General features: G+C 48.8%; 1 protein-coding gene and 1 long non-coding RNA gene across 2 annotated transcripts; one reads left to right on the forward strand and one right to left on the reverse strand.

The window, feature by feature from the left end:
* The first annotated feature begins 1,070 nt into the window (after positions 1 to 1,070).
* LOC135817293 (uncharacterized) lies at positions 1,071 to 3,627 on the forward strand. The gene is made up of 3 exons (XR_010553528.1): positions 1,071 to 1,660; positions 2,089 to 2,192; positions 3,417 to 3,627. It is a non-coding gene; the product is annotated as an uncharacterized LOC135817293 (long non-coding RNA).
* Positions 3,628 to 7,127: 3,500 nt separating this feature from the next.
* Positions 7,128 to 8,798, reverse strand: LOC135816539 (transcription intermediary factor 1-beta-like). Its single transcript, XM_065329735.1, has one exon. It carries the CDS (start codon positions 8,796 to 8,798, stop codon positions 7,128 to 7,130), a length of 1,671 nt encoding a protein of 556 aa, XP_065185807.1.
* Positions 8,799 to 18,669: the final 9,871 nt, after the last annotated feature.

An 18,669-nucleotide genomic window follows, 5' to 3' on the forward strand; every position in this document is an offset into this window, starting at 1 on the left:
CACCATGACGACTGTTGTGAGAAGGTGCTCGCTGCCGACGAGGTTGGTGATGTCCCGACGAGGCCATGGGTAGGCCTTCACCACGTCGGAACACCCCGTCTGCACGTTGGTGTTGTGGTCTGGGTGTTGATGGACGTTGATGTTGTTGTAATAGTTGTTGTCGTTGTAATTGTCGTTGATTGTTGTTGTTGTTGTTGTTGTTGTTGTTGTTCTCCTTAGTGTTGTTCTCGTTGTTGCTGTTGGTCTTGGTAATACTAATAGTCTTGTTCACGGACCTCATGAATTCCACAAATAAAACAGAGTTATATTTCTTGAATCAGCTTCAGGGTTACTTTTCTTTCAATTATGAATGATTTGTGGAATGTTGCAATTGGTAACATGGAAACATAAGTTCAGTGCAGCTTCCAGTATGTTGTTCAGGTGAGGTACACCGGTTTTTGGGGATCAAATGTCGGAAGTCAGCATTGCTTACCTCGGCTGTTGCGCTGGACCGTCTTGGGTTCACTCGTAGTTAATTAATTGTGCGTCCCCCCAGGGGGTTTGGGCTCTCCGGTATTAATCCTTTGTTGAACGAGAAATTGTTTACTAATTAATTATTGATGAAGGGGTTAGTGTTGTATCACGTTCTTCGTGGCGTGGGCTGAGTCTTCTGTCAGGTGGACGGAGCTATAAAACACACAGACAGGACGGCGGTTATTGGTGTATCGAAGGAGAAGAGAAGTCTCACTGGCGGGTCTCTGAGAGAGACACACGTGTTGACTTTGGACTTACCGGGAGATCTCTCCAGGTTGTCCGAGGAGCTGGTAAGATGGTCGTCGACGTCGAAGGTGAACGTAGGCTGAGGAAGATATGTGGAGTGACCGGTTTATGGTTGTAGTCAGGAGCACTACGCGTCCTCGCCTTGTAACATGCTGTCAAAATCATAGATGGTCTACGTCGCCTTGTATTGGAAAGGCTTTCTGTCTAAAGCCTTTCCATACTGGTGCTCGATGTTTTCAGTTTGGGGACACCAAAATTAGTGTACCGCTAAAGACACGTGGTCGACACTTTGTTGACACGTTGCTGACACTTTGTTGACACGTGACCCAATTACCGGCCTACCAAGTGCCTTTGGTGACCGCTAACAGCAACTGTGGAACAGTGCAGCGCCCTTTTTTGGAGCAACGTACGAGTAGTGCCCATGGATTATGACCCCGCGACCCCAATCTACGTGGCGGTCCGCAATTCGCTACTTCATACTGACTGGCGTCCGGCATCGTCCCGAATTTGGCCACAATCTGCTCTCGGGACCCCTATAGGGCTCCCTGACCTGCTCCATCTCCGCCATGCATCGTCAATGTACTGCGCATCCACCCAGGCCAGGACTGCACTTACTTACGGGAAGGAGTATTTGCAAGATGGAACCTGGGAACTGGAAGACGACGAAGAGGAAGCGTGGGAATCCGGCGGCAATGGCTGGGATGTAAGTCCAACATTGCTGGTGCCAGAGTTGCCACTGCTTGCTTATAAGGGAATCATGTGTGTTGCCTTTTTGCCTTTTCCGACGTCCTCCTCCGACTGTACTCCCGATCCCAGGACTGAACTTACGGGAAGGAGTGCTTCCAAGATGGGAGACGAAGAAGAAGAAGAAGCCGCTGAATCCGGCGGCAATGGCTGGGATGTAAGTCCAACATTGCTGGTGCTAGAGTTGCCACTGCTTGTTTATAAGGGATTCATGTGTGTTGCCCTTTTTTGCCTTCTCCCATGTTCTCCTCCGACTGTACTGGTGAACGCTGTCACATATGTTGCCCTTTCCAGACAGTAGAAGGGAGGGGGGGGGGCAGCACATCCTGGCATCCAGGAATGCTAGGCCCTAGGAACTAGGCAATCTGACCTTTCCTCTTACTCCAATAATGGTATGGATGGGGAGTTCTTGAACATCCTCAGTCTTGTTAGAGTGAACTGTGCAACTCGGCAATCGGTGATAGCAGAGGACCAATGCCGATGGCGATGCTCCTTCGAGTGGAACTTCGTGGGTGTGCAGCCTTGCTAGTTGAATTGTAAATCAACCATTCTTCCTGTCTCTGACTTCTTCAATGTCCTCCTCAGTGTCGGACTGTCCGCGTCGCATTGAACTGGTCCGATGAGGCTGCTATTGCACACACAGTGAGGGAACTCCCATACGGGAACTCGGAAGTACTGCTACAGTACAGGTAAGGTGGCCATAGCTTATGTGCGTGCGCCGTTGTTGTCAACTTCTAAGCCAGCTGTACTCCAACCTTTATGGAGTTTGAAAGTAGTCAGCTGGCGAACTACAATTGAAGTTTAGACGTTATATGCCGCGGCTTGGTCAGCTTTTTCAGTTTCACAATGCATTGCACTCAGCACCGCTTCTCGGAATATCTTGTCAGGATAGCTGTGGAACGCATCTTCCCCAGTGGGGGAACGGCAAATGTTCTGTTCATTTTTTAGGCTTGCTTTTATGGTACGTACAAATCCCCATTGAAAATACTGCTACAGTGCAGGTAAGGTGGCCATAGCTTATGTGCGTGCGCCGTTGTTGTCAACTTCTAAGCCAGCTGTACTCCAACCTTTATGGAGTTTGAAAGTAGTCAGCTGGCGAACTACAATTGAAGTTTAGACGTTATATGCCGCGGCTTGGTCAGCTTTTTCAGTTTCACAATGCATTGCACTCAGCACCGCTTCTCGGAATATCTTGTCAGGATAGCTGTGGAACGCATCTTCCCCAGTGGGGGAACGGCAAATGTGCTGTTCATTTTTTAGGCTTGCTTTTATGGTACGTACAAATCCCCATTGAAAAGACACAGTGGAGACCAGAAACTGCAAATAGATGTTGGGAACCGCGAAGACCACCCTTCCTTGTCAAGTTCCCTGAAGGTGTGGAGGGGGGGGGGAGCGGAGGAGGGACATTCCTGCACTTCTTAAAGCAGGATTCACAGGAGCATTTTCAGAAATTGCTTGTACATTTGTACCAGTTGTAACCGACAAACGCATTCTCATTGAGCTTTGACTTGAGGCACGTCAGCAAGGCGCTGTTGCATCGCTGACGTCTTGTCCTGATTCTGTGAATGGTATTTTGTGCGAGTTTGCATCGCACGCAGAATCGCAGGTCGTGTCGCATTGCGCAGCACACTGCCAAATTGCTTCTGTGAATCCCACGTGAATGGGAATTCCAATGGGAATGTAATCCATTGCCAACAGGTGTATTCCCGAGCTGCTCATCATACTGCAAAATTGCTCCTGTGCATGCAAATGGATTTCATTGCTCTTCTGTAGTTTGGGAAATTCTCGATTATGATAATTCTGCGTGTGTGTGTACACCAGCCCTGAACATACATGTAGGTGACCCATTTGTGGTGTCTCATAGCCTACCTCACGACCTTATGCTTTCTTTCTGTATCACTTGTATCTTGCAGGTATATCACCCCGTGACGACCACATCGAAGTCTGAAATTGAAGTGTGAAGATGCTTCAGCAACCCCTTCATATTTTTCCATTGCTTTTATTGTGCTTCTACTGTGCATGTGTGTAACCTGTGGGGTATGCATGTGATGACAATGTATGCCGGTGACACGGTCAGATTTTGTCCATGCGTGTAACGTACACCTGCATGCTATCGTTGAAAAGGATCTGCCACTTACGATCTTCGGACGAGTATCAGGTCAGCTTGGTTTTGTGTGGGCTGTACCAGACGCTGTTCACTTCTCTATCTGTTGGATATGTGACTTTCTGCAAGTTTCTGGTGTATGGTGGCCACTTCTTTGCTTGTCTTTGTATGACATTACAATAATTCTGTATTCACTGCTTCCATGGTGTGGTCTGCAAACTGCAATCCTTAGGCAAATATCATCACGGTTTGCAATATTGTGCTTTGGCCGCTAGCTTACCTACACATTGTACATGTAGTTGAATTATTTTTGTTTCACAACTGACTTCCTGAAGTATGGTGGCCACTGCTTTGCATGGCATTATACAATGTTCATCAAGAATTTCCTGTTTGGGTCGTGTGTGTGTATGTATGTGTGTGCGTGCCCATGTGTGTGTGTGTGCCATGTGCATGTGCGTGTTTGTCACAAGGTGTCTGTGTGCGGGGTAGCGAGGTGGGGAGGGCTGGAATGTATCAGTGTGCTACTGTAGTTGCATGGCTACATACAGTGCATCGCGCGCGTGCTCACCATGTTTATCTTCGGAGCTGGGCTAGGGTGGGGGAGGGAACAGAAAAAGAACTGAAATTACCCATATAAAAACCGCTCTGTGAGCGGTTCTGAAAAACCTCTACTGGTGCAGCCCCGTCGTAAAAGTAAGAAATTAGAACTGGCGCATTGTCCTCCCAAATGTGAACTGATCCACCTAAATCGCGATTGACGGGACCCGAACGCACCAGTAGCACGAGGTCGGGAGGGCACAGGATCACAGCCGGCGTCGGCGCTGATCAAGTTACCATACAACACTGACTTAGATCTACACCGAAGCCCACCTTTGCCGCTTTGGCTTTGGCTATGGACCAGCGTCCCCAGCTGCATCCACAGGTAGGAACCTCGTGCTACTGGTGCGTTCGGGTCCCGTCAATCGCGATTTAGGTGGATCAGTTCACATTTGGGAGGACAATGCGCCAGTTCTAATTTCTTACTTTTACGACGGGGCTGCACCAGTAGAGGTTTTTCAGAACCGCTCACAGAGCGGTTTTTATATGGGTAATTAATTTTGTAATGCTGTCAACTCAAAATCGAAAACATCGTACTTTCAGAGTTTGGAATCGCCCGACACAAAAAAAGACGTAACGGTTGCATGCTGCGCCATTTTTTCTTGTCGCGCGTGCGCGCGCCTCATAGATTTTTGCATGACGTAAGACATGCGCAAACATGCTGCGCAGTGCGTTCGCTGATATCCCTACTACAGCAAAAGCAAAGATTGAGAACCTCACGCTTTACGTGTGGAAAAAAATAACAAAATTCAGCTAAACAAGTCAACAACAGGGTGAAGGTGAAGAAACGACTAAAACATAATGAACAGCAATGAGAAGAAGCATTCTTGACACTTTCACTAGGACTAGCGCCAAACAACTGAAGTGACAAAACATTTTCCTTCTGAACACATAGTTCAGGGGACAACTTGCGAATATATAACGCTTCCAAAACAGACAACGGTAATACAGATCTGCCACGGGCCAAAACTGAGAAAACATCATCTCTGTACAACTCACGACAACTATCACTAACCGACAGATGACTCTTGATACTGTAAATCAACTAATTTTCGCTGGCGATTTAATTTCGCTGATTTCGCTGCTGGGTACCAACCGGCCAAAGTAAATCGCAGGCCAAAATTTGTCATAGAGGCGAATGATGCGTAGTATTGAGCCATGGCTGCCCGTGAGAGCAACAAATACCAATCGATCTTTTTGAAAACCCCAATCAGCCAAAGTTAAATGGCGGCCAAAAGTTTCATTTCGAGATCGGCCAAAATTTCTCACCGGCCAAACTTTGTTGATTTACAGTAGCCGATTGCTGATTGTTGGAATTTCTCGTCTGTTTCGTCACCTCCAATGTCACAGCTCTTGACTCGTCCTTTCCACTGGGCAGTGAAATCCGATGCATCGGATTTGATGGCAAGGCGACTGCCCAGTGGAAAGGACGAGTCAAGATTTGATGCAGTTCCCGGTACAGGGCCGGAGGAAGGAGTTGGGGAGTGGTCCAGCCAACCTTTGAGGGGGGTCGGGGGGACCTCGGCCGGGAGAAAATTTACGTGAAATAGAGCAAATTTGGGCATCTTTAAAGGCTCCAGAAAATGCAGAAAATTATAGTAAAAGAACACAAACACAACTTTTTATCCATATCAGCCATACAGTGCCGGTCATGTAGTCCTGAGCTACTTCGAAGCACATCACACGTCGGCAGTACAGTCGAGTCATGTACCTCTGGATTTTTTTTACACCGGTTTTGCACGAATCACATGGACCATCCAGCTGGGAAAGTGGTCCGGCCATGGCCGGACCAGCCTGACCGGTTCCGCCGGCCCTGCGGTATGTTTCAGCGCTTCTCCTTAAAGCGGAGCATCACGGACACTTCAATGGTCTCCTCCAGAGACCAAACGAGCAGGAGTGCCCAATAACAGGGTAGCGAATGGTTGAGTTGTGCTATGTGACAATGTAGTGTGTGCATGGGTTGGGGGCTACGGAGGCCTAATACACTCTCTATTACATATCCGTTTAACGTACATACAATTATGTAACATACCGCATGGCTATATTGAAACATATACTCCATCAGCTGGCTACCATATTGAGAGTGAAATGAATGTACAATGTAGGCCCGTTAAGGTGGACAGATCGCACTGGACTATCACAATGATGTTGCCTGTAACCTACATGTACACTAGCAGTACTGTAACAGTAGTTATTTACCTACAGTACATGTTCATGTGATTCTACACTAGCAGTAGCAATGTACTGTCACCCAGCCGCATCATCATGAGTGTATTGATATACATGACTGTATGTTATTCAGACCTGCTTGGCCGACTGGAATAGAGATAAATATGCACTGGCACAAGACAGGCCATGAAGTGTGTAACTATAGACACACACACACACACAGTCAGTACATGTGTCGTCTCGGAAGGGAGAACAAACTGCCTCTTCTACGTTACCCTCGCCACGCCACATATCAAACGGACTAGTCAAGTGGTTTTTCTCTAGAGCTAGAGAGAGAGAGCTTTTCTTAGGCTTTACTTCAAGCGGCGACGGAAGAACTCATAATGAAGAACTAACACTGACAGCGAACGACTCACAACTGTCAACGAACGACTGACGACTGACAACGAACGACTGTAAACGAACGACTGACTCTGACAACGAACGACTGACTCTGACCACGAACAACTGACAGCTGTCAATGAACGACTGACATGGCAAAAGGAAAACATATCAGAAATTGGTGCCCTCGTCAGCACAAAAAGGTGCACGTATCAGCAACAAAGCAGCGCAGCAGCATGTACGGGTCAGCAGCACAGAGACACAAATACAGCAGCAGATACGACAAAGAGACAGCACGTGCAGCCACATGTACAACACATGTATCTGATTATGACCATACGGAAAGAGTAATGTCTAATTCCACAGACTTGTGTCAACGCACAAAGCTGATCCGTGCCATGCTGCACACCTCCGCACCAAAGCACAGTTTCTCTCTGGGTACAGCGATGGTCTCACTCTGGCCAGATCTCTGGTGTGTTCCTGTCAGTGTGTGCTGATCACAATCCAACCGCAGTGCTATGATGTCACCATCTTGCCATGGCTGACCAAGCTTTGCGTTGTTGCCTACACTGTAATCTTCATTGTCGATGTAGTTACACCAACCCAAGAATGGCCTCTCTGGTGTACATTCCTCAAGCGGTTCACAACTTTCTTCCACCACACCAAGAAAGAACTCATCGTCTTCGTGACTAACCTGGACTGAGCACTCCACCACGCCATGGCAATAACTACCTAGTGTGGAGATTGTAAGCCAATTCTCTTCACCACTATGCGATGCTTCATGGCCATCACTGGATAGAGAGAACTGTGCAGGTTCGCAGCTAAATCGATCGAACACTGGCTGCACGTGTACAGCGTTCTTCTTCACTGGCTCTGTGCAGGACGCAGAGTCGACAAGACGTCCCAGCTGTGATGTACGCATCTTCTCCTCACCATCATCCGTTGCAAATGCACGGTAGGATACAGTGAAATCAACATCCACTAGATGATCATCACTGGTATCAGCTTCCTCGTTGCTATTGACAATATCCTTGATCTGTGTCTGCAGGATCTTCTCTGCAGTCAAGAGATAACTGTCGCCAAGGTTGTGCACGAAATGCTCACAGCAATCCAGTTGAAATGTTTTCTTTTCCACAATGCCGGATTGCTTCTCCAGGTCTTTCAATGCTTTCCAGCGCCGAGCGTCCAGCTCATTCAGAAGATCTTCTTGTCTGCGCTGCAGGTTTTTCATGTGCGTGTTGAAATCATCTACAATCTCCTCTGACAATGCCTCCACCTTCTCATTGATGTCTGCAGTGTGTGCTGCAATGTTGACATTCATGCCACCGAGGTGCTCCCTCCACGAGTCGCTACAATCACTTAAGAGAGTCTTCCACTGAGATCGTTTTCTCTCAGCTGCTGTGGAAATATCTTCAACACTCAGTGAACAGCTAGCATGAAACTGCTCCCAGCACCTCTGACATATCAACTGTTCACATTGCTTGCAGTAGGATTTCACAGGAAAACGTGGGTGCAGGCTACAATGGAGAAATTCTGAATCAACGACTGTGTCGTCCTGGTCGGCTGCCGTTTTCATTGTGTGCATTGACTGGAGTTGGTGATCACGGCAGCTTTTCTTCATCAAATGTAGTTTCTCATGTCCCTCGCACATGTATAATCCACAGTCGACACATAGCGAGGTAGCTGGGGAAGATTCTCCCTCGCATTCTAGGCTTTGGCATACGTGCTGTTTCTCTGAATGATCTGATTGCAGCTCGCTACCTTCCTTGCCTCTCGTCTCTACCTTTTGAACTGGCCAGTCGGCTAGGGATTCCTCCAGTCTTACTCCTGGCATACCTGATGCTGCCACAGTCAGGCATTTGAAGCACGACACCGTTCCGTCTTTGGTCAAATGTTGTCCGAGACACGGGACGCACATGGCGTGCAAGCAATTCATTACCTTCATCTTGAGAGAGTCTGCTACGCTGTGGCACGCCACGCAGCAGCGAAGACTGCTCACATCTTTGCCGACGGCATTATGAACTACTTCACGATCGTCAGCCATTTCAACGATGCAGGGTTGTACAATGGAAGGAAACATTTTCTTTGTCCTCACAGCAGTGAGCAGTGAAAAAAACAGTAAGTAGCACCGCGCGACAAACGAAGTGTGCGGTCGGTGCACTGCACGTCTACAGGCCAAGGAGTAGTAAAATTAGTAATACCCCTAGCTGGACTCAGAACTAGTACTAGTCACATCCTTTATTGCTGAACCCACAATGAATAATTATTGTGATCCAGATAAACTGATTGTAAACCATTCGAGGAAGAAGAGAAAGCCATTAAAAAAACAAAAAAACAAAAAAAATAAAAAAAGGTTATTGTACCATGCCAGCTAGACGGCTATTAGTATTACTATAGACTAGTCAAGAGTACATGAAAAATATGTACTCTTACTTAGTATTAGGTCATGTACGAATTGTAGTACATGACGTAGTAGTCGCGCACCTACAAAATACTTTGCAGGAAGCAGTACTTGTAGTACGAGTGCTGTACTGAAATGTGTTTTTATTGAAAGCACAAAGCAAAAAGATGTGAATGCAAGTAACTAGCGACTTCAATCACGTGACCAAAAGGCAGAAATCCTTCGTCGTAGATCTACGATTGTACGAATGTATGCCAGTATGGTACAAGCATGGCGCGGCCCATGGCGTGCACGGAACAATTTTTCTCTCGACGTTCTACGCCTACGCGTTATTCACGTATCTGGCGCCTTCGATTTTTACATGATGGTCGTGTCAACCAAGGTTCAGAAATGGAGTCACGAGATCAGTGTGCTCTCCCAGTACGCCCTCAGCCACCCACAAGCGGCATACACGGCTTTCTGCAATGGTGTTTTAACAAAGCACGAATGGTCATTTGTCGCTCGCACCATCCCGGCGACAGGTCCGCTGTTCGAGCCCATTGAGGACGCCGTACGTCTTCAGCTCATCCCCGCGCTTACCGGCCGGTGTCCGCCTGGTGACCAAACCAGGGCCGTACTGTCATTGCCCTGCAGACTTGGTGGATTGGGTCTCATCAACCCCACTCATCTTGAGGACCAATTCCGTCAGTCCAGCATCTTCACCCAACCTCTTGTCGACAAGATCCTCAGACAGGAGTCCAACAACGGCGGAGTTCGAGTGGCTATGCAGCTCTTGAAGTCAGAAGTCCGAAAGGAGTCAACGCAACTGGCCAATGAGCAGATGGCTGCACTGCTTCAGCAACTGGACCCAGACATCCAGTATGCCGTGAACCTCGCGTCAGAGAAGGGTGCCTCAAGCTGGCTAACATCCAAGCCACTTGCAGTTTTCGGCTCCAAGTTGCACAAGGGGGCGTTTCGAGACTCCTTATGCCTCCGATATGGATGGACGCCGGATCATCTCCCGACAACGTGTGCATGTGGAAAGTCGTTCACGACCACCCATGCCCTGTCCTGCTGGCTGGGCGGCTACCCCTCTCTCCGCCACAACGAGATTCGGGACATCACGGCCCACCTTCTCCGGGAAGTTGCCCATGATGCAGCCGTCGAACCCCATCTCCAGCCTCTCTCGGGGGAACACTTCCCCTTGAGATCTACCATCACCGACGACAACGCGCGCCTTGATATCGCAGTCAGTGGATTGTATGGTGGACGGTTTGAGAGGACATTCCTTGATGTCCGGGTTTTCTACCCATTTGCCCCCTCAAACCAGAAGTCATCAATCCCGGCAGTGTACCGCAAGCACGAAAAGGAAAAGAGAAGAAGTTATGAGAGAAGAGTCGTTGAGGTAGAGCATGGATCATTCATCCCGGTCGTGCTCAGCACTACAGGTGGTCATGGCAAGGCAGCTGGCAATCTCTACGCTCGGATTGCATCCATGTTGGCCGATAAGAGGTCCGAGCCTTTCTCTATCGTCATGGCATACATCCGCACTCAACTGTCTTTTGCACTGGTCAATGCCGCAGTCACAGCCCTGAGAGGTCATCGGCACAAAGCGTCAAGAATCAACGGCTGCCCTTCGATCACGTTAGCAGTGGCAGAATGCAGCATGTAATGGTCAATCCTTGACGTAGTTTGGTAATCGTTTTAGTACCTCGAACCCCGTGCTGAGTTTGATACGGTTTCTGGTATCTTGGCCGTAGACTACTACGCATACTGCTTCTAGCGGTTTCTTTGCATTTTACTGATTGATTACTAGTATACTGGTTTTGTAAAAATTAAAAATAAAAAAATTTATATGATGGTCAAGCACACATGAATAGCTTTCCAACGATGTGTCGCATGTCAAGAGTCATCGATTTTTGGATATATCGCTCCGTATTTTTAGTTTTCAAAGCAAACTTTCGGCATCTCAGCTACCATGCCCGTCAATGACCGAGTCACCATCGTGTTCAGAGCCCTCGAATTAGTTTAGATGGGTTCATGGTAAGGTTCTTCTCAGTAGCCGTTTTTAGCAGTTTGAAGAATTTGTGCGCAGCGGCTGAAGTCGGCTATGGAGTGCACTATTTTGACGGGCTCTGCGTGACGGAGCGAGCAGACCTTTGGCTTGTAAAATCCGCTAGTAATGATTATGTTCTTCACGTCAAGATTCTGGAGGTGCTTGAGCAGTGAGGAGGTGATTATTTCAATCCATCGGCATCGAAGCAGAGCACGTCCCGTCCAACATCTACATGTACGACGGATTCTCCGTCACCCTCCAAGAACACCCAAAACCCGCATATCGCGCATACATTCACTGTGTATGCATGATATTCATGAGGTCCGAGAAGCCCACTTTTGTGCCATCGCTCTGCATACAATTGCATACATGGGCTCCAACGATTGCATACCAACTTTGGGGCCTGATATCTCCGGTTTGGGACAAGATATACCCATGACATGTTCTGTATGTGCTCTGCAGAGGTTTCTCTTTCCAGTCGTGTAATTTGTTGGCCCTAATTCCGATTTTAGAATTTTGGACTGAAGTCGCTACTAGTAGTTTCACGCTAGGAAAAGCCTCTTGTACGGGCGAAACCAAAAATAGTTATTATGATTACTCAATCTCATTATTAATTATGTAGCTAGCATGCACAGTACTGCGCAGTAACGATAATACACTAATAAAACAAGTGAAATTCAGTCCAAGCAACTTTTTAAATGTGTGTGTGTGTTTTTAAAGCTAGTCAGATGCCTCAGGCCGCAGGCGTGCCTCCGCAGGCGTGCCTCCGCAGGCGTGCCTCCGCAGGCGTGCCTCCGCAGGCGTGCCTCCGCAGGCGTGCCTCCGCAGGCGTGCCTCCGCAGGCGTGCCTCCGCAGGCGTGCCTCCGCAGGCGTGCCTCCGCAGGCGTGCCTCCGCAGGCGTGCCTCCGCAGGCGTGCCTCCGCAGGCGTGCCTCCGCAGGCGTGCCTCCGCAGGCGTGCCTCCGCAGGCGTGCCTCCGCAGGCGTGCCTCCGCAACGACAACCGCAATCGGATCTAGCTGGAGGTAGCGTGACTTGGGCGATCTGGCACCACGCAAACACATGATGCTCGACCTCCGTGACCAGCGCAAAGCACAGCCGAGTGCGAATCCACGCCATGGTGGCAGAATACTGGTCGTTTCTCTTTTCAGAGATAAGAGCAGCCAAACGCTTGTACAAAACTGTGGCGGCTTTCCCAGCACCACCACTAGCCGACATGACGACAGGCACGAAGGAGGCCCTCTCGACTTCCCGAGTCCTCTCCTCATATCTCCTCCTCTTCTCGCGCTCATGGCGGGTATACACAGCGGGGGTTGAGGCAGCACGATTCGAAGCAGCATAGGGGTTGAAAACCCGTATATCAAACATCGTGCATTCGAACCGGCCACCCCATAGCCCACTGGCAGCGATGTCGAGGCGAGCATTGTCCTCTATGGACGCAGATCGGAGGCTGAACTGCTCACCAGAGAGCGGTTGCAGTGGAGGTTCCACGGATACCGGTGACGTCACGGATTTCATTATGTCTTAAAGACGGAAATCCACCGGTCGGGCAGGATAATGCGTGGGAGACGTCGAAGCGCACGTTGCCACAAACGCAGGATGACGGTAAACGCTCCGGCACCCAGCCATAGCGCAAACACAGAGCGTCTCGAAACTCAGACTTAGAGAGACGAAAGCCATGGCAGGATAGAGGACGTGACGTCAGCCAAGCAGAGCTACCACGCTCGGAAGCAAGCTCAAGCTGAGCCGCATGTACAGCACCTTCACCGCTCACAAATCCCTCCGTCAGCTGTTGCAGTGATGCTCGAGTAGCAGTGCGGACTTGCCGTTTAGCGGTCTTGGTAGCGTCTGCCACACCAGCTAGCGAGGGATCTGCCTGAACAATCCTTTCCCTGAGCTCATTAGTAACAGCTCGGGAGTGGGCATAGTGGCAAGATTGGGCGGTGGGATTCGAGAGACCCAAACCGCCATCCCGACAAGGGAACGAGAGCATAAGCCGCTCCACACTGGACTGAGAGAGGCGACCAGTAAGGGCTGGGACGAGGCGCTCCCTGATGACGGCTTCCAGACCACCAAACTCCTCGGATGATATCTCCAAGGTCCGGGACAACAAAAACCACTTGCCTTGTAGACCATGGACAAATTCGGAGTAGGCAGCCTGGGGTTGAGTCCGGGCAAAATCGGATAGCCGAGACACCTGACGTGTCCAGTCGGTGACCTTTGACTCAACGAAACTGCTGACAAACTCTGGGGTGCCCAAAGCGGCTCCCAAGTGACGACAGCCATCTTTGACGATCTGGACACCCGTGCCAGCAAAGAGTGCAACCGCCTCATCGTATGCGCGCTCCTTCACCAGCAGCAAGGATTTGCTGGCGTTGAGGTGGTGTCCATAGGCATCTCCTTGCTCAGTCAGCCCATCCCACCCGGTGCGGAGGGCTCGAAGTCTTCCACCGCCGGAAGAGTCATCTGCGTACCACACCTGGGTGATGTCGGGTGAGTTGACTGCCTGGACCAAGGGTACGATGCCAAAGGCGTACATCGGCATCGCCACCGGATCACCCTGGGTAGTGCCTTAACAGGATACTATAGTAGCAAGCATTCACCATCCACAAAGAGCTTGGCGGGATGGCGGTACGTATTGATGATAGTGGGGGCCAGGGATGGGCAAAGGTGGCGAATGTTCCTTAGGCAAACCCGTCGGTTAAAGGGGAAGTATACCCTAAAATCAAATTTTCACCAGTTGTAGTCTTCTGGGTGCTGAGTCGAATGGTCTTGGTCCGAGGAAGCTCCGACGCTCCCTTCCTACTTGAATCCCAATCCAACTCGCGCACTTCCACCGAAACTGGGTGACTGCGCCCTACTAGATGGGGATTTGTATGCAAAATGTCACTAAAAGCGCCATTTCGTTCTTATAAAAGCACGGATGACCGCGATTGGCCCATATGTTGTAGTCTTTTGGACGCTGAGTCGACTGGTTTTGGTCCGAAAAGGCTGCGATGCAGCGTTCCTCCTTTATTCCCAATCGAACATGGTTGAACAAGCGGTCACGTGCTCCTGGGTGCCCAAATCACCTGGTCACCGCGCCAGCAGGCGACAACTTTCACACCAAGGTTCAACTCGAGTGACAGGACTGCACCCAAAAAAGGTCAAACAGGCTAGTAAGTTGTACCCTGCAGGCACGGTGACCAGGTGACTGGTGTACGCAGGAGGCCCAATACACTCTCTATTACATATCCGTTTAACGTACATACAATTATGTAACATACCGCATGGCTATATTGAAACATATACTCCATCAGCTGGCTACCATATTGAGAGTGAAATGAATGTACAATGTAGGCCCGTTAAGGTGGACAGATCGCACTGGACTATCACAATGATATTGCCTGTAACCTACATGTACACTAGCAGTACTGTAACAGTAGTTATTTACCTACAGTACATGTTCATGTGATTCTACACTAGCAGTAGCAATGTACTGTAACCCAGCCGCATCATCATGCGTGTATTGATATACATAACTGTATGTTATTCAGACCTGCTTGGCCGACTGGAATAGAGATAAATATGCACTGGTACAAGACAGGCCATGAAGTGTGTAACTATAGACACACACACACACAGTCAGTACATGTGTCGTCTCGGAAGGGAGAACAAACTGCCTCTTCTACGTTACCCTCGCCACGCCACACATCAAACGGACTAGTCAAGTGGTTTTTCTCTAGAGCTAGAGAGAGAGCTTTTCTTAGGCTTTACTTCAAGCGGCGACGGAAGAACTCATAATGAAGAACTAACACTGACAGCGAACGACTCACAACTGTCAACGAACGACTGACGACTGACAACGAACGACTGTCAACGAACGACTGACTCTGACAACGAACGACTGACTCTGACCACGAACAACTGACAACTGTCAATGAACGACTGACATGGCAAAAGGAAAACATATCAGAAATTGGTGCCCTCGTCAGCACAAAAAGGTGCACGTATCAGCAACAAAGCAGCGCAGCAGCATGTACGGGTCAGCAGCACAGAGACACAAATACAGCAGCAGATACGACAAAGAGACAGCACGTGCAGCCACATGTACAACACATGTATCTGATTACGACCATACGGAAAGAGTAATGTCTAATTCCACAGACTTGTGTCAACGCACAAAGCTGATCCGTGCCATGCTGCACATCTCCGCACCAAAGCACAGTTTCTCTCTGGGTACAGCGATGGTCTCACTCTGGCCAGATCTCTGGTGTGTTCCTGTCAGTGTGAGCTGATCACAATCCAACCGCAGTGCTATGATGTCACCATCTTGCCATGGCTGACCAAGCTTTGTGTTGTTGCCTACACAGAACTCTTCGTTGGCTCTGTGAGCACACCAACCCGAGAATGGACTGTCTTTTGTACTTCCCTCAAACGATTTACAACGTTCTTTCACCACACCAAGGAAGACCCCCGTGCCACGGTGACTGATCTGGACTGAGCACTCCACCACGCCATGGCAATAACTACCCAGTGTGGAGATTGTAGGCCAAGCCTCTTCACCGGTATGCGATACTTCATGGCCATCACTGGATAGAGAGAACTGTGCAGGTTCGCAGCTAAATCGATTGAACACTGGCTGCACGTGTACAGCGTTCTTCTTCACTGGCTCTGTGCAGGACGCAGAGTCGACAAGACGCCCCAGCTGTGATGTACGCATCTTCTCCTCATCATCATCCGTTGCAAATGCACGGTAGGATACAGTGAAATCAACATCCACTAGATGATCATCACTGGTATCAGCTTCCTCGTTGCTATTGACAATATCCTTGATCTGTGTCTGCAGGATCTTCTCTGCAGTCAAGAGATAACTGTCGCCAAGGTTGTGCACGAAATGCTCACAGCAATCCAGTTGAAATGTTTTCTTTTCCACAATGCCGGATTGCTTCTCCAGGTCTTTCAATGCTTTCCAGCGCCGAGCGTCCAGCTCATTCAGAAGATCTTCTTGTCTGCGCTGCAGGTTTTTCATGTGCGTTTTGAAATCAGCTACAATCTCCTCTGACAATGCCTCCACCTTCTCATTGATGTCTGCAGTGTGTGCTGCAATGTTGACATTCATGCCACCGAGGTGCTCCCTCCACGAGTCGCTACAATCACTTAAGAGAGTCTTCCACTGAGATCGTTTTCTCTCAGCTGCTGTGGAAATATCTTCAACACTCAGTGAACAGCTAGCATGAAACTGCTCCCAGCACCTCTGACATATCAACTGTTCACATTGCTTGCAGTAGGATTTCACAGGAAAACGTGGGTGCAGGCTACAATGGAGAAATTCTGAATCAGCGACTGTGTCGTCCTGGTCGGCTGCCGTTCTCATCGTGTGCATTGACTGGAGTTGGTGATCACGGCAGCTTTTCTTCATCAAATGTAGTTTCTCATGTCCCTCGCACATGTATAATCCACAGTCGACACATAGCGAGGTAGCTGGGGAAGATTCTCCCTCGCATTCTAGGCTTTGGCATACGTGCTGTTTCTCTGAATGATCTGATTGCAGCTCGCTACCTTCCTTGCCTCTCGTCTCTACCTTTTGAACTGGCCAGTCGGCTAGGGATTCCTCCAGTCTTACTCCTGGCATACCTGATGCTGCCACAGTCAGGCATTTGAAGCACGACACCGTTCCATCTTTGGTCAAATGTTGTCCGAGACACGGGACGCACATGGCGTGCAAGCAATTCATTACCTTCATCTTGAGAGAGTCTGCTACGCTGTGGCACGCCACGCAGCAGCGAAGACTGCTCACATCTTTGCCGACGGCATTATGAACTACTTCACGATCGTCAGCCATTTCAACGATGCAGGGTTGTACAATGGAAGGAAAACATTTTCTTTGTCCTCACAGCAGTGAGCAGTGAAAAAAACAGTAAGTAGCACCGCGCGACAAACGAAGTGTGCGATCGGTGCACTGCACGTCTACAGGCCAAGGAGTAGTAAAATTAGTAATACCCCTTACAGCTGGACTCAGGAGTCAGTACTACTAAAGTACTAGTACTCACATCCTTTATTGCTGAACCCACAAATAATAATTATTGTGATACAGATAAACTGATTGTAAACCATTCGAGGAAGAAGAGAAAGCCATTAAAAAAAACAAAAAACAAAAAAAATAAAAAAAGGTTATTGTACCATGCCAGCTAGACGGCTATTACTATACTCTATAGTCAAGAGTAGTACATGAAAACCATGTACTCTTGCTATAGTATTAGGTCATGTACCAATTGTAGTACATGACGTAGTACTAGTAGTCACGCACCTACAAAATACTTTGCAGGAAGCAGTACTTGTACTAGTACTAGTAGTACTACTGTACTGAAATGTGTTTTTATTGAAAGCACAAAGCAAAAAGATGTGAATGCAAGTACAGGTCTGCTCTCGATATTACAACTCTCACTTGTACATAAACCTCGCTAGTAAGTAAAAAAATCAAATCCCGCGCCGAAACAGCATCACTCCCATACAAATTTTGTTCTACACAACATAATCCTACATAACGTAAACCTCGACATAACACACGCTACGGCGCGGTCCCCGACGTGCGCACTCTCGATACAACATAAATTCACGTGCACGGTATGATCAAGCGGTAGCTGTTGCTAGGCAGTTTAGGCCAGTTTAGTCCTACATAACGTAAACCTCGGCATAACGCACCCTGTGGCGCGCGCGGTCCCCGGCCGACGTGCGCACTCTCGATATAACGTAGATTCAAGTGTGCGGTACGATCAAGCTGTAGCCGTAGCTAGCCAGTGTAGTCCTATTGTGCATAAATTCTGCGGCATTGATGGTATCTGATGTCGATGGTGGTACAGTGTGTATATGTTTGCACGGTTAAACCCACCTTGTAATAGCCTTCATTTTGAGGTACATCTTGTATTTTACACACGGTTTTCTACATAACATAACTCTCGATATAACATAATTTTTGCGTGGGCCCAGAGATTACGTAATATGGAGAGTAGACCTGTAACTAGCGACTTCAATCACGTGACCAAAAGGCAGAAATCCTTCGTCGTAGATCTACGATTGTACGAATGTATGGTACAACTTACTACAAGCATGGCGCCATGGCGTGCACGGAACAATTTTTCTCTCGACGTTCTACGCCTACGCGTTATTCACGTATCTGGCGCCTTCGATTTTTACATGATGGTCGTGTCAACCAAGGTTCAGAAATGGAGTCACGAGATCAGTGTGCTCTCCCAGTACGCCCTCAGCCACCCACAAGCGGCATACACGGCTTTCTGCAATGGTGTTTTAACAAAGCACGAATGGTCATTTGTCGCTCGCACCATCCCGGCGACAGGTCCGCTGTTCGAGCCCATTGAGGACGCCGTACGTCTTCAGCTCATCCCTGCGCTTACCGGCCGGTGTCCGCCTGGTGACCAAACCAGGGCCGTACTGTCATTGCCCTGCAGACTTGGTGGATTGGGTCTCATCAACCCCACTC

This window comes from Sycon ciliatum, chromosome 5 (assembly GCF_964019385.1).
Source record: "Sycon ciliatum chromosome 5, ocSycCili1.1, whole genome shotgun sequence".
In the NCBI taxonomy this organism is placed as follows: domain Eukaryota; kingdom Metazoa; phylum Porifera; class Calcarea; order Leucosolenida; family Sycettidae; genus Sycon; species Sycon ciliatum.